At 34.8% G+C, this 14695-nt stretch overlaps 2 protein-coding genes across 2 annotated transcripts in view; one reads left to right on the plus strand and one right to left on the minus strand.

The window, feature by feature from the left end:
* Positions 1-10559, plus strand: part of LOC144435144 (transmembrane protein 94-like) — a 31425-nt gene extending 20866 nt beyond the window's left edge. Inside the window, exons 17-30 of the mRNA XM_078123711.1 lie at positions 244-346; positions 917-1087; positions 1512-1622; positions 2126-2267; positions 2584-3222; positions 3493-3592; positions 4039-4147; positions 4350-4542; positions 5199-5444; positions 5717-5862; positions 6723-6820; positions 7262-7355; positions 7988-8161; positions 8945-10559. Coding sequence (XP_077979837.1) covers positions 244-346; positions 917-1087; positions 1512-1622; positions 2126-2267; positions 2584-3222; positions 3493-3592; positions 4039-4147; positions 4350-4542; positions 5199-5444; positions 5717-5862; positions 6723-6820; positions 7262-7355; positions 7988-8161; positions 8945-9017 — 2399 coding nt within the window. The 3' untranslated portion in view covers positions 9018-10559. The remainder of the gene's footprint in view (positions 1-243; positions 347-916; positions 1088-1511; positions 1623-2125; positions 2268-2583; positions 3223-3492; positions 3593-4038; positions 4148-4349; positions 4543-5198; positions 5445-5716; positions 5863-6722; positions 6821-7261; positions 7356-7987; positions 8162-8944) is intronic.
* Positions 10560-10618: 59 nt separating this feature from the next.
* LOC144435814 (small ribosomal subunit protein uS7m-like) lies at positions 10619-14489 on the minus strand. Its single transcript, XM_078124440.1, has 6 exons — positions 14407-14489; positions 13692-13856; positions 13064-13127; positions 12488-12655; positions 11854-11997; positions 10619-11243 (listed from the first exon to the last, which is right to left on the minus strand). The coding sequence occupies exons 1-6, from the start codon at positions 14487-14489 to the stop codon at positions 11163-11165; spliced, it is 705 nt and encodes a 234-aa protein (XP_077980566.1). The 3' UTR covers positions 10619-11162.
* Positions 14490-14695: the final 206 nt, after the last annotated feature.

Genomic DNA, 14695 nt, shown 5'->3' on the forward strand with positions numbered 1-14695 from the left:
TTCTGTTATTATTACATATGTTTATCTGAAATGGCAAATTTCCACAAAAATCATAAAAATCATGTGCAATCACATGATTTCATGTGTAGTGAATGATTGCGTCCTCATTTGCATATCACATTTGCATGCAGGTATGCAATAATGTTTTTCGGTATTGCACTGCAATGAAAATACAACTTGTATGTGTGCGCACCAATGCAAATAATCTCTGGTACATATGAAATAATTGTGTTTCCTTTTCAGATGCACTACAAATGTTGACAGAAGGGACAGCTGAGATGGTATTAGATGCATGTACAGATTTCTGGGACGGTGCTGATATATGCCCACTGACAGGAAATGACAGGTAGTAATCTCACAGTCCAAGTCAAATGTCACAAAATGATGACGCTTTCCAATTCTGTAAAGATGAAACTTAGCTGTCTTGTCATTGTAAAGTGTGATGGTGGCCTTCTTTTTCAAATTCTGAGGAATTGAAATCAAAATTGTATGTAAACGCATAGAAATGAATGGAAAATGGGATGATGGCTTGGCATTGTAATACCTAAAGTGTTACCATGTACATGTAAGAGTAATGCTATTGGTCACTCATGGACATGTATTTCTAACAATTTATTTAGAGATATTACATGAAAGGGAACACCACTCCAGGAAAAACTGGGTTTTGGAGAGTCATTTCATGATTTTACATCACCTATACTTACTTACGATTTCTGAGAAACAGCAAGTTGATCTTGTGCAGTTATAGTGTATCTTTGCTATGGACTATTGCATCATGGGAGTCAACAGAAATAATGTATCCAAGTTGCACTATGAATATTCGTGAGAACTGTTTTACACTGAAGGGCGTAGGGCTGTAGGCAGGTATAGGATCACAAGTATATGATATTTACACTGTTTTCTTTTTTTGATGCAGAAAGAAGATTCTTGATTTTTACCACAGAGCTAGTTTGTCAGCATACTGCTGTGCCTTTGCCTACCGACCATTGTCACAAACCATCACTAGCGGCTTTGGTCAGTCTTATATTGAAATGCCTACCACTGAAAGTACTTCACTGCCAATACATGAAATCCCAAGTCCAGTTAGGTATGATATGTTTTGTTTTGCAATACTACTGTAACACTTGCACCAACTTTACATTCTCATGTGTTGCCATTTACCAATGTTTTTTTTAATTAAAAAAAAAAATGTTGACGTACGTTTTATTGATTATAGGTTGATTGTATTTTGAAGCATCACCAATTTTTTGTTTACAGTAAAAAAAAAATGGTTTTAAAAGGCATACAATTATTTTAAGTTGTCAGTATATTATATCTAATATGAATTCCCTGTATTAGTGCATGTACAGCAGTCAGTGTTGTCATGGATATGTGTTGAGATCTATGAATTGTGAGCTGAAAGTTCAGAATTTGTTGTAAATTTACAAAGTGAAGATTTAAGAATCATATGAATTTCAACCGTCATAGCTTGAAGGATACGGGTAACTCAGTGATATTGTTTTTTCCTACAGTTCACCTGTGCATAACATTATTCAAAGTCTTAACAAGAAATCCAGAAAATCAAGTGGTGATTCATCATATGACCGTATGCATGACATCCAGGATCCTGATGGTGTGTTCAGGTTAGTGTTGAAAGATAGTGTAGACAACTCATAATTCTGATGTATGTGGGGTCATTGATTTGTTCAAAATGGGATAACACAGTGTTTGTGGGGAAAAAAACACCCACCTGACTGGTTAACTCTGTCAGTGTCCACCAACAGCAGACAGATTACTCATATTACTGATGGTGAATTCTTGGTATAGAATTTTACCTCCTGGGAATGTTGTAAAAATAATGAACATTTTTTTTCTTGGTTTAGACATTGACTTTCGTTACACATGCATTACTTTAGGTGTGTGTGAGAATAAGTCGACATTCTTATTCTATTTTTGACCCTCCTATCATGAAGTAAAATGCTATTAATATCAATTCATCCATTGCTCATGTATAGTCGTCAGTTCAAAAAATTTGTAGGATATTAAGGAAATTGTTGATGGCAGACAACTAAAATATATAGAAATAGAATATAATCAGTTTTACCTGTCTTTGTGACTCCTTCCATTTCTCATATTTGTCTCTCAGAGCCCAGACTGGTCAGATCTTCATTGGCATGGTTGCCATGCAGTATCAAGCGAAGGAAGATATCGTAGGACTTATAGAGAATTTAGACAATGCTTGTATCAGATTTGTACACTTTTCACCGGATAATGAACTGAAGAGCAAGGTAAAATATTGTGATTACATATATACCTGTCTACTTTTATAGAACTTTTATAATCAAGTTGTCAAACCAGGTTTTGTTGTAAAGAATACTCTATAGAAATTTATTATTTATGATTCTAAAAATTTATAAAATTTATGATTTATGGTTCTTAAAATTTGTGAAATTTATTATTTGTGATTCTAAAAAATTATGTAATTTATAATTTGTGGTTCTAAAATTTTTGAAATTTATAATTTGTGGTTCTAAAAATTTATGATATTTATAATTTGTGGTTCTAAAAATTTGGAATTAAAATGTTGCTTTTTTGAAATTCCAGGTGTTTGCTGAGAAAGTTGGTTTAGAAGTAGGTTGGAACTGTCATGTATCATTAAGGAGTACAGAGACACCACCTGCTAATCAAGTGACTACACAGTTAGGTTATACAAATAAATCCTCTCTTGTGTCTTTGACTAAGAAAAAGACACAAGAGAGTAACGTGGTCATAGACTTTGACAACATGCAGGTTACATTTAGAGACGACAAATCTAAAGACGACATTGAAGTATCACCTGAAAAGAAACTAAAAGCAACACAATCGCTTCATGTGTTGTCCTTCTCATCAGATGAGGAAACAAGGGACAAACTCATCCATAGCAAATCTGTAGGGGATTTCCCAAAAAGTTCTCCAGGGGATCTGATGATTGACATTGAAGATGAAACAGTCACTGAAACCACTCCCCTTAATCCATCAAGTGTTCAGGATAGACCACAGAAAGTGAACTCAGAGGGTAAAGTAACGAGTGGCAAGACAAGCCCGGATGGTGCAGTGTCGTCAACAACACAGAAAGATGACCTGACAATCTTGAGGTCAAGGCATGTGTCAGAGACATGTACATTTAGTACTGTTACAAGTGAAGATTACGATGAAGGCCTGATGAATAGTCTGGCAGAGAGTGCATTTGAAATTACAAATCGGGTAAGACTTAAGTCGTGACTAGTCCTTGTTATAAACTAAAAATTCATTTGTAAATGAGACATTACTGTATTTTTAATATTCCGTCAAACAGTATATTACATAGAAGTTGATAGCTAGCTGGTATTGGTTTCCAAGTTTCTTAGCCAACTTCAAGTCGTTATTGAAGTGTACTGGAAACAGAATGAGAATTTTATTGAGTTGTGTTTTACAGTGTTACTGGTACTATGTTAGGTATAATTCTTTCATATTTCCTAATCTTATTATAAACAGGCCAAACTACCACGAGGTATTGGAAACATCCGTCCTCACATAGAGAATGTTGACAATGTTCCACTACTGGTGCCTTTGTTTACAGACTGCACACCAGATGGTAAGATATCAGTCTAGTATCAGTGATTTTGTGAAAGGTATTAGGGTAGGGGTGGGGGTCAAATCTTTCTTAGTTCCCCAGGGTTCATTCCCAGCATTTTCATTGAGGGTAGTAAGTATTGGTGGGTTGGTCAAATCTATCTGAGTTCCCAAGTTCCCCCATGTGTTCAGAGGTGGTTTAGAACATTTTTGTTGAGGGTAGTAAGAATTAGTGGGTTGGTCAAATCGATCTCATTTCCCAAGTTCCTCTATGTTAAGCTTGTTTGCCAATTCTTATGTTTGGTAAAGTTGATAAGGGACTTTGTTTATAACAACACTTTCAGTAAGTTGCAAACTTTGCTATCATATTCAAATGTAACATGATAGCAAATTTGTGTAATTGTAAAATTTGAAACTATGGTTTTATGTTATAGTCTGTGACTCAGTATGATCTGTATTTTTTGACAGCATGCAGAGAGATGATAGCTATTATGCAGGAGAATGGGGAGATAGTATGCTGTCTTGGAAGTACAGCCAATTTCTACAATACAGGGATATTTTTACAGGCAGATGTCAGGTGAGAGAATTATCCTGTACACTGAGTAAGTTGTGAACTTCTTATACAGAAACATTGATATAATTTTGAAGAAGATGTGAATTATGTTTGCACAGCTGGCGGTATAGTCATATGTGTCTTAGTGTTTTGGGGCGGACAGCATCATCAAGCAAAGTCTCTGGGCTAGAGTGTGAATAACATTGTATATTTTACTTTCCTACAGTATTGGTTTGGAACCGTTATATCCACAAGTTTGTCAGCAGTATAGTGAGGAAGAGTATTTACGACATAGCAGTAGTTCAACCAAAGCACAGGGACTTTTACCGTTGGATCTCAGTCATCTACTTGCCACCCTACCTTGTTCACTCACTTTTCACAGAGATGATAAAATCAGTATCATTGACATAGTCAAAGAGGTAAGTTAGGCAAGTTTTGTGACCCATTGTTAGAGAGGTAAGTTAGGCAAGTTTTGACACCCTGCTGTGCTCCATGACTTTCCACCAAGGTTATAAAATCAGTATCATTGATATGGTTATAGAGGCAAGTTAGCAAAGTTTTCCCATATAAGTGACTTTCCACAAAGTATCATTGACATAGTTGATGAGGGAAGTTAGGCAAGTTTTAGAACCAATAGCAAAGAGATTAGTAGGCAAATTTTACCACCCTGCCCTGCACACTGACTTTGCATGAATGGTGGCCAAATCATAGCTGTATCAAATATGGTTAATATCATTGTTTTCTGTATGGTTGTGTAGGTGGTGTACTTCAGAAATAGTACACCTGGGGAGAGCATTAGTCAGGGGACAGTGACTGCTGCTTTGAAGGTGTCACAAGATTTCACACACATAGTACTATTGTCCTGACGGTTCCACTCTACTAATGTTTTCACAAAGAATGACTTTTTATATTGGACAGTTTTACAATTGTCAGTTTCAGTTTTTATGGCAATTACTGAAAAGACATCAGCAAAAAACAGAATTTTAGGTTTGCCTGCAACTTGACAAGACATGTATATTGCAAACCTTTACAAATTACATTGTGTACATTTATTTGTTTTCATTCTTCAACACAGGCAAGAAGTCTAACCCAGGCGTTGATCAACTGTTTTATATTCCTGATGAATTGTCAAATAGCGTTATCTTGTATTCAACTTGTGGCTTGTTTCTTGTTACTACCACCCCCACTTACAGGCAGCCATATTTTATGGTTGTCGGGTGTGGTTGTACCTTTGCTGAGCATCTCATTCTTTGGAACTCCCATGAACAAGAAAATCATGAAAATGGCTCCTGGCAAAAATTCCAATCATTTGGACCCACAAGTAAGTTATATGTAACAACTAGAAGTATTTTTCTTGTTGATTGCTTGTATTCTGCAGTGTAGAATAGTGGATTTATTGTATTACTATTACACTTTTTGTTGATCGAAGCTAGGGAGTCAGTATTGGGGTGAGCTTTTGGATTTATACAAGATTGGCCCCCTAACATTTACTCCATTTTTTGACAACCCACTAGTGGCCGCTATTCTGCACTTGGTCAGCTCTTTCAACTACACAAGTGTCATGTAAAGTCCATGATTTTGTTTTCTCTCCAGGTGGTTGGCCAGTACATTGTTTACTTCATCTTCAAGTTCATGCCGTCAGTACTAGTTTGTGTTTTAGTATTTGCATTGTGTTTGTATTATTTCTGTCTGGAAGGATCTGTAGACCAAAGTCATTGTCATTTCCTGCTTGGAGATAGGTAAGAGTTATGCGAGTACTTCAGTGAACCTTCTAATATGGTCCTGTTATCAGTTCTAAGATGTATCATCATCCACTTTCCTGTACAACATCATATATTTAGTATTCACAGTAGGTCATGCACACACTACTCAGGAGATGGTTATCTATGACTTTACATAAGAATTACATGTAAAATTTGTCATTAATGTTATTTTTTGTATAATTTTTCACATGATATTAGTCAATATGTCTTTTCATTGTGCAATGATGAAATGTTATTTCAAGTACATTATAGTGGCCATATGAATGAGGATTGGGGTATTTATTTTTAAATTCTAATTTATAAAACAATTTTATTATGGATTCCTACTTGAAAAATCAAGTTGCAACATAAAACAACATATGCAAAGTCCTTAACTCAATGAATTACAAAAGATTAATAAATGTGTAAAATGTTTGTTATTGTACGTACAATAACTAACTATTTACACATATGTTAGCCTTTTTTCAATGTATTGAGTTACAAACACAGACTTGATTTTTCAAGCAGGAAGCCATGAGAAAATTGTTTTCTAAAACAAAAAATAAAAAAATAAATACCCAATCCTCATCCATATGGCCACTATAATGTACTGTAAGTATATTGTGATGATCTACCTTTGTGCTAAAATTAATTAATCCATGAAATGAGATCATGTATTACTGATGAACATTTCTACTCACAGAGAAAAAATGTCTTGAATCCCAAATGTTTGTCAACATCTCTTCCACATTGTCAGGAATGTACTACAATAGGTTGTGTTTTTAAAGCCAATTTATATATCACAATGCATTGTAGAGAGACAAGCTAAACACAAGAATATTTTTTGATTTTGACAGGAACAGTACAGATTCCTGGAATGGCTGGAAGGATGAATATTCACAGGGACTACTGCTTGCACAGAACCTTGTTGTCTTTCTTATTGTGTTATATTTTGGTAAGCTGAATAAAAAATTTGTAATACACATATTAAAGATAACAGCTTTACTTTTGGACATTCATACTTCATCATGGAATAATTAGTATCAAACTTTTGAATAGCTTTAGTTTGATTGATAAAGAAAAAGTTTTGTCTCATTATTTAAGTTTAAGTCTAAATGTTTTGTCAAATTTATGTCTGATTACACATTATAGGCAACGGAGTGTCATCATCGTAATAAACCACAGGCCTTTTTGCAGCAACAGTAAAAAAAATGTATGCAACCTTTCTTGTTACACCAGCAGAAAAATAATACTCTGGTTTGTGAGAATGAGTTTCTTGTACATGTACATTAGTCTTTGTACTTATTGTATCATGTATTCATTGTGTTACTCTCCTTTGTAATGTGATCAAAGTTAACCATACTAAGTTATTTGATATATTTCTGTTCTTTTCCAGTAATTATATCCATGTCTTTTGTGTATCCTCTCAAGCATTTGTGGAAGCAACATCCATTTAATAATAAATTGTGGTGTTTGGTGGTCCCTACAGTGTAAGTAGGACATGAACTGTTAATAATGTTTATTATTTCATTTTGCTGTCAAGTCAAAACATAAGACAAATTTAAAAGTGTGTGTGTGTGTGTGTGTGTGTGTGTGTAAGTGTAACTCGCATATGATATGTTCGTCCTATGATAAATTGCTCAGAAAACGGTTTATATTTGACTAGAAATTATTGAAATATGAACAAAAGTTAGACTAAGTGTGATTTCATCTTGTATTAGCTGTATTTCTGATGCTTAGGAAACAGAAAAGTCGTTTGTACCAATATTGCATCACTAATAAAGAATGTGAAAATTGGCAAATCTGGCTCAAAAAAGACCTGCATTGTACTGGAGTGAGGCATCATGGGAAGTAAACACAGTTAGGAGCTTCACACTTCTTGGACCCTTGTCTATACAATCCTGAGGCTAGTTTTGTTTTCAAAACTCTTCAGAACTGCATGGAAAGTCATTTTGTGTATTCTGACCAATATCTGTTATAATTTCCATACTTCACATACTTTTAGTATGAAATTGATTACATTGTTACATGCAACATTACCATGTCAGTATTTCAATGTATTCATCAGATATTGCACGAGTTATTTTTTACTAAATTTTTATATTTTTTTGTTTGGTTTCAGACTACTGTTACAGATGGTATACTTTGTGTTTGATATGTTGATATGGCAGTCAACTCAACAACCGTTTTTTGAATTCAGTTTAAGTGATATTCCAATGGCAGCATGGTTACTGGGTTTACTCTGGCCACTTTTACTTGTACCTATATGTGAGATTGTTAAACTGTATGAAATCAGGTAGGATGATATACAGTAGTTGTAATATTTTAATGCAGAAAGTTAGTCTACACCTGACTCCCAATCCAGTTGGTGCTTAGCTGTAAACCAATAGTATAATATTATGTCCCCATGTGACTTACATTGGAAGCAGGGGGTGGAGTTGTCTTGTAAACAATCATAAAAAATCATGCTCATGAATAACCATTTAAACAGAATAGACAATTGACTGTATCTGCAATACAATTTTACCTCATGCTAGGGGGTCAAAACTGAACAAGATCAACTTATTCTCACATGCACGTATATTAGGGCATGTGTAGTGCATGGAGGGGATGTCATGGTGTAGACCAAGAAATGAAATGATTGTAATTTTTATGACGCACCTTGGGGGTAGAATTCTATTACAGGTAACAGGTAATATAAACTAACACAAGTCAATATGTGATGGATTACCAACATTACACCTTGTTACTAAGGCTGTTTGCATTGACATAGACTGTAAGATACATCATGTTGTTCAGGCTTATCAGGATGAGTGCTGGCTGATAGCGTGGTACGAATGTCAATATCTTACAGACTAGTATCTACACAGTTGGAAGTCTATCACATGAGGCTTGGTTTGTCAGGAGGAACCGTATTATCACAATCCAAGTCTCTGGGCTAACTGAATAAAATAAAATAAAATAAAGAGAATCGTTTCCCTGTTTTAGTAAGTCCGGGATTAGTAAAACTTTGAATTTGTTTAATTGATATTACTACACAGCAATGTTTACTTATCTTGTGTCTTCATTTATTTTACAGGTTGCATGTACGCTACCAGAAACGTGCCAAGCTACAGTTTGGAACCAAGCTTGGAATGAATTCACCATTTTAAGAAAGAAGCTGGTGATGCAATTTTTAGTATTATGTGGTACTCAGTTGACATGTAATAAGGCAAATGTTTTTTGAAAAAAAAGAAATTTAGTGTACATTTTGTAAAATACTAAATCATGGTTTTTATAATGAAAGATAATTTGAAGAGAAATGTAAAAGATTGTATAATCAGATATGAAATGATAGAGATAAATAAAAGATTAGGTGCTGTAAGTAAAGTTCTGTGAATATTAAAATAGCAAGTTTTTTTAAGATTGGATTGTTTGTTATCTTTTAATAAGTTTTATTTTCATCATTAGCGTACAGCTCAGTATTAGATATACCTTGAATACACATACTTTTAATACATAGAAATGGCCAGTGTTGTAAGGATTAGATTTTGGTGTAAAAAAAAATAGTTGTTTGGCAGAACTATCAAAACTGTTAGAATGATCCTATGTAATCCTAGCACTACATGGAAAGTCTAATTTACCCACCTTTACCCAACCTGTGACCCACCTAACCACCATGTCTGTCCAGGGGTAGTACAAGACACAGTACCACTTTTGACTGTCTACAGCCCCAGGGGAGAGATCACCGTGGGTAAATTAAGTCAAAGGTGGAACTTCATCTCATACTCGCCACATTTACACATCGTCTGCTCAAGTGGGTGGAAAGACATGGTCAAATATGACTTTTCATATAGTGCCTTATAATGCCACTGATGAGAATGTAGTAATCCAAGACTCTGGGATTCAAACATTGGGGTTTAAAGGCCAGGGTTTCAGTCCTAGGTTTGAGCATTAGTGCTATCCTATCAGTCACACACTATCGGTAGAACCACAGAGGATCAGATAGGATTATTCAGGATCAACTTTTTTCTATTGCTCCGTCAGAAAACTGTTTCTCACCTCCAGATTTTGATCGTAATCCAAACTGGGTATTTAAGTTGTGGATGATGGACCTATACAAAATTGTACCTTGTCAAAAAGTTCAAACCCAGCAATGGGTACAAGAACATCACGACATCTTGGGAATTGACACTGGCTAGAAGGCTTTCTGTTTCAGTCACAGAAACATAACTAATCATCTGAATACATATGTATGGTATTTATTGTCATGTAACCCATGTAAATGCATCAACTGATAAAATATAATAACAGTGTAAATGTCAAGGCAACAGCTAGAAGAACAAAATAGTCTAATAGTCTATAGTCATTTCTGTAGGCCTGACATCGTGGTTAGAAATGCAAATAACTACTTTGAAAATATAAATGCATAAATTTTTCAAGTATTAACTTTACAAATCCTGATTTGAGGTATACATTATGAAATTCAGTATTGATGGTCACATTTTGTATGAACATTTTGCAACAACAAAAATATGCTTGAAATTTCCTCCAGACAGCAAATAGTTATCAAAAAATTACTTTGCAGTCTGTAGTGTAATGGTACTGCCTATAGTTTCATGGAATGTTCTGCTGCATTTAATCAAACAACCAAAATTATCACACACCACCAGAAAGACAGTTATGTAAATTATTATACTTTATTTTGTTATTGAAAAGTGTATGTTTTGTACAGTTCTGTATATTTAATGAAAGTATTGTGCTAAAATGTATGTTGCTACACAGCACAAGTAATAAAACAAACAAATATTTTGCAAAAAAAAAAAAAAGTTTCGAATTTGCCTTCTTACAGTCTGCAAATATCCTACAAAATGAAATTAGTTTGAAGCAATTGCCAAATATTGAGTTCAGTATACTGTATGCAAATTATTTCTTATTCACTCACAACAAACATCGACCCTTTTGTCGGGCGGGGTTCCAATAATAATGGACACAGTTTTACGGTTATTTTAGTCAGACAGTTGATAGTTTCTTGCACATAAAGCTGCCCAAATATGGCAGGAGATCCACGTGTTATGTATTGAACTAAGTGAATAACTGTCATACAGCTTGGGGTATTTACAAGTCAATAGAGTGGACTACACAGTACTATCTGGGTATACATGACTCCATGATGTAAGGTCAAATTCACTGACATCTGTGTACACATATATAGTTTTCCATCACAGTATAAACACAATCTCCAAGCATTTTCCAGCAATTCCATGATAACCCTTTCCAGTCACAATACTGGCATCTACACACACACAACCAAATCCTCACCACCATCTATAGTGTGCATATGCTTTGTTGCTGTCAGCTTGTTTGTGGAGTTCTAGTTTCTTCTGGATCACCTTTCCCTAAGATGTAGATAGATAAACGGTAACTGTGAGGTAATCATCAATTTTCACTTAATGTGTGTATGTATGTATGTATGTATGTATGTATGTATGTATGTATGTATGTATGTATGTATGTATGTATGTATGTATGTATGTATGTATGTATGTATGTATGTATGTATGTATATATGTATGTATGTATGCATGCATGCATGCATGCATGCATGTATGTATGTATGTACAAGCAAAAATATTTGCTTGCTCTGGAGGTATGATTTGGTATTTCCAAATTTAAAGTGATGATTTTTTACCTTGTATATTTTGGCAGAATTACAGACTTCATCAGCTATTGTTGTACACGTTCACTGATGTAGACTTGTCCAATTAAATATGTTTTAACTCAAGTAATTCAAATGTCAATGGTAACTTATATAATTCTAAAATGCACCAATCAATTAATTTTTATTCCAGGAATGTATTCCAATATTACTATCTGCTCTGTATATGCCAACAAGTTCTTTACAAGAAGTTGGATTTTTTATCTCTCATAATTCTGCCTATTACAATTATATGCCACTAGAGGGCAGTGTTTAGCAATGACAACTCATTTACTCATTATTAAACTTACTTCATTATTATATGCCAGTAATATTTCCTTTGATAATCTCTCTGGTAAGTGTGTTAGTCTTGGTTTGGGTTTATTCCTAGCTTCATCTAACAGCCACCTCATTGCTAAGAATCGTCGCCTATTTTCTTTCAAAGGAACAGGTACCTGAAATTATCCATAAATATACATACAATTCTGTGTCATTTTCATTGAAATTCGTTCAATATTGTTTTCCATGTTTCCACACTTAAGGACTTTCACTTTAAGCTTATGTTCTGTAAGTAAAACAAGTTTAGTACTTTGTACATATAATAGTGTTGAAGTATATGGACTTTCTAAAGGCCATAGTACTACTATTCAATCAATCAATCAATCATTGATTGATTGATTGAGTACAGTGTACTACTATTTATAGCTTACACTAAATGTAAGCATCAGCTACCATAAATTGTCCCTATACAACAAATCTTCCAACCTGAAATAGATGAATCATTCAATCCTAGTTGACAAAATGACTTCTGTATGTGCCTATACACATACATAAGTCAACTGACCCCATAGCATATGGTAAAAGGGGTGTCAACTGACCCCCTAGCATATGATAAAATGCTTCTGTTACTAAGAACTGAAGCTGGTGTTTGTCATTCATTCTCACCTGATAAGATCTTCCACCCCTATTAATACTAGTAAGTCCAACCACAGGTTTACAGTTTTCTAATGCCGTATGGAATATTACCCTAGGGTTTGTTTCTAGATTGGCCTTTTCTTCCTCTGTTGCTTTGTGGTATTTCTCAAGCTGTATCCTCTTCACCTGCTCTAATGTCTGTAAGCAAAAATACACAAAGTAAAAGTACTATGAGTGGTAGAATAATTCATTACATGGAGAGTGGCATGAGGTACAGCAACTCCAAACAAAAAGTACAACAGACAATAGGTCACAAAGGCATAGTGGTAGTGAAAAATAACAAGTACATGGCACAAAAGAGGTTTGAAAATATCTGGGAACGTACACGTTGTCCCCTTCTCTTTAAAAGTACATTCTCAATATACATTTAATTCAGTTTTTGCTTCAGTTTTTGAAGCTCAATAGCAAGATGACATAGGATATACTTGTACCAAGACTCCCCTTAGAGTAGAAGACAGGGGTCAGAGGTGGTTTTTTTTTTTTTTTTTTTTTTTTTTTTTGGGGGGGGGGGGGGGCTTCATGAATAAAATTAAAGTATGAACTTACCTCTCTGAATAATTCTCTTGCTAGTTCTTTGCCACCTTTCATCATTGTTAAGTTTGTGAATTTACTAGAAAAGAAAATCAAAATCAGATTTGAAGTGATTTCATATTTTCTTTTCAATCATGTCTGCCTCTTTGGCTGTCAAACACACCTACACACAGACAGACAGACAGACAGACAGACAGACAGACAGACAGACAGACAGACAGAGACAGACACACAAAAAGAAAGACATACATACATACAGACAGACAGACAGACACACACACACAAAGACACAGACACACACACACAAAGACAGACAGACAGACAGACAGACAGACACACACACACACACACACACACACACACACACCTGTCTCGTCTTTAATACAAATTGAATGATCATACACCTAGAATTTGATGACTGTGGAAAGTTACTCCATTTTTAGATATAATTCATTTTTTATAAATAATATTCTACATCACCGACATCACAAAAATATTTTGCAAAACATTATTTTTTCATCCTCTTAGTAAGGAGTATATGATAAAGTTAATGGTTGTATTCTCCACAAATCTTGTTTTCAGACCATGATTGTAGTTTTCTGACTTTTGACAGCACTGTAAATTCAAGATATACATGACATACCTGATTACAGGATCATTGAACACAGATGAACTCATATCATTCTTTGCTGCTTTGATAGGAACACTGATGTCATAGGGCAATGACCCTTCTTTTCTATAGGCTTCTTTGTCCACCACTGGATCTACATAGGTTTTTGGATATCTGGCATATCGGACTTGCTGAGCTCTGAAATTAAATGTGATAACGATCTTAGATTTCATCATTAAGTGAGTATATATGGGAGACAATTGAAGGTTACTGTATACACACACTGTACACACACTGACCCTAGTTAATCCAAACGGAACATTTAACATCACATCTCTTTCTGTTTCTGTGATATATATATTTATATATTCTCATGGTGGCGATGATGATGATGATGATGATACAATATACATGACAGGTACCATACTCCCATAGTGATTAGCGCCCTCATGTCCTCGAAACGCTTCGGCCAGCAACCTCGATCTTCAGAAGCGAACGGAACTCCGATAAAACTGGCTATTTTGAATTTATTTAAATCACAAACTGACTCAACTTCACCAAAACAAGGCTGGGGAAACATTGAAAAGAAATCCGATGAGGACATGCACGGGAAGGCTTTTCCGACTCATTACGATGATTTGCGTAGACAACACATCCGATTGCACCAAGATGAACCTGTTCTTAGTTAAATGAAGTTGCTATGTCCATCTGGGGGTTAAAAGATATATTTTGATTAATGTGTACTTACAGAGGAAACGAAAAGACTGCTGCTTCATGACAATTATTTACGATCACCGTCCGACACACGCTGAAGCACCTGGTCAGCGCCATGTTGGATGACCACCTAGCCTACCCTAAATAAAGAGGAAATTATCCTTCAAACCGGTAACCCCTATAATCTTTAGATTATATTAAAAATACATTAATATGCAAACTGATATATTTTCAGGTCTAATTTACGTTTTCATTAGTTGTTTGGGACACCTTTTTATTAGAAGGAGAAGTTCAAAATGTGATGATCTTTACTTTAGTAAGTT

This window comes from Glandiceps talaboti, chromosome 5 (assembly GCF_964340395.1).
Source record: "Glandiceps talaboti chromosome 5, keGlaTala1.1, whole genome shotgun sequence".
Lineage (NCBI taxonomy): Eukaryota > Metazoa > Hemichordata > Enteropneusta > Spengelidae > Glandiceps > Glandiceps talaboti.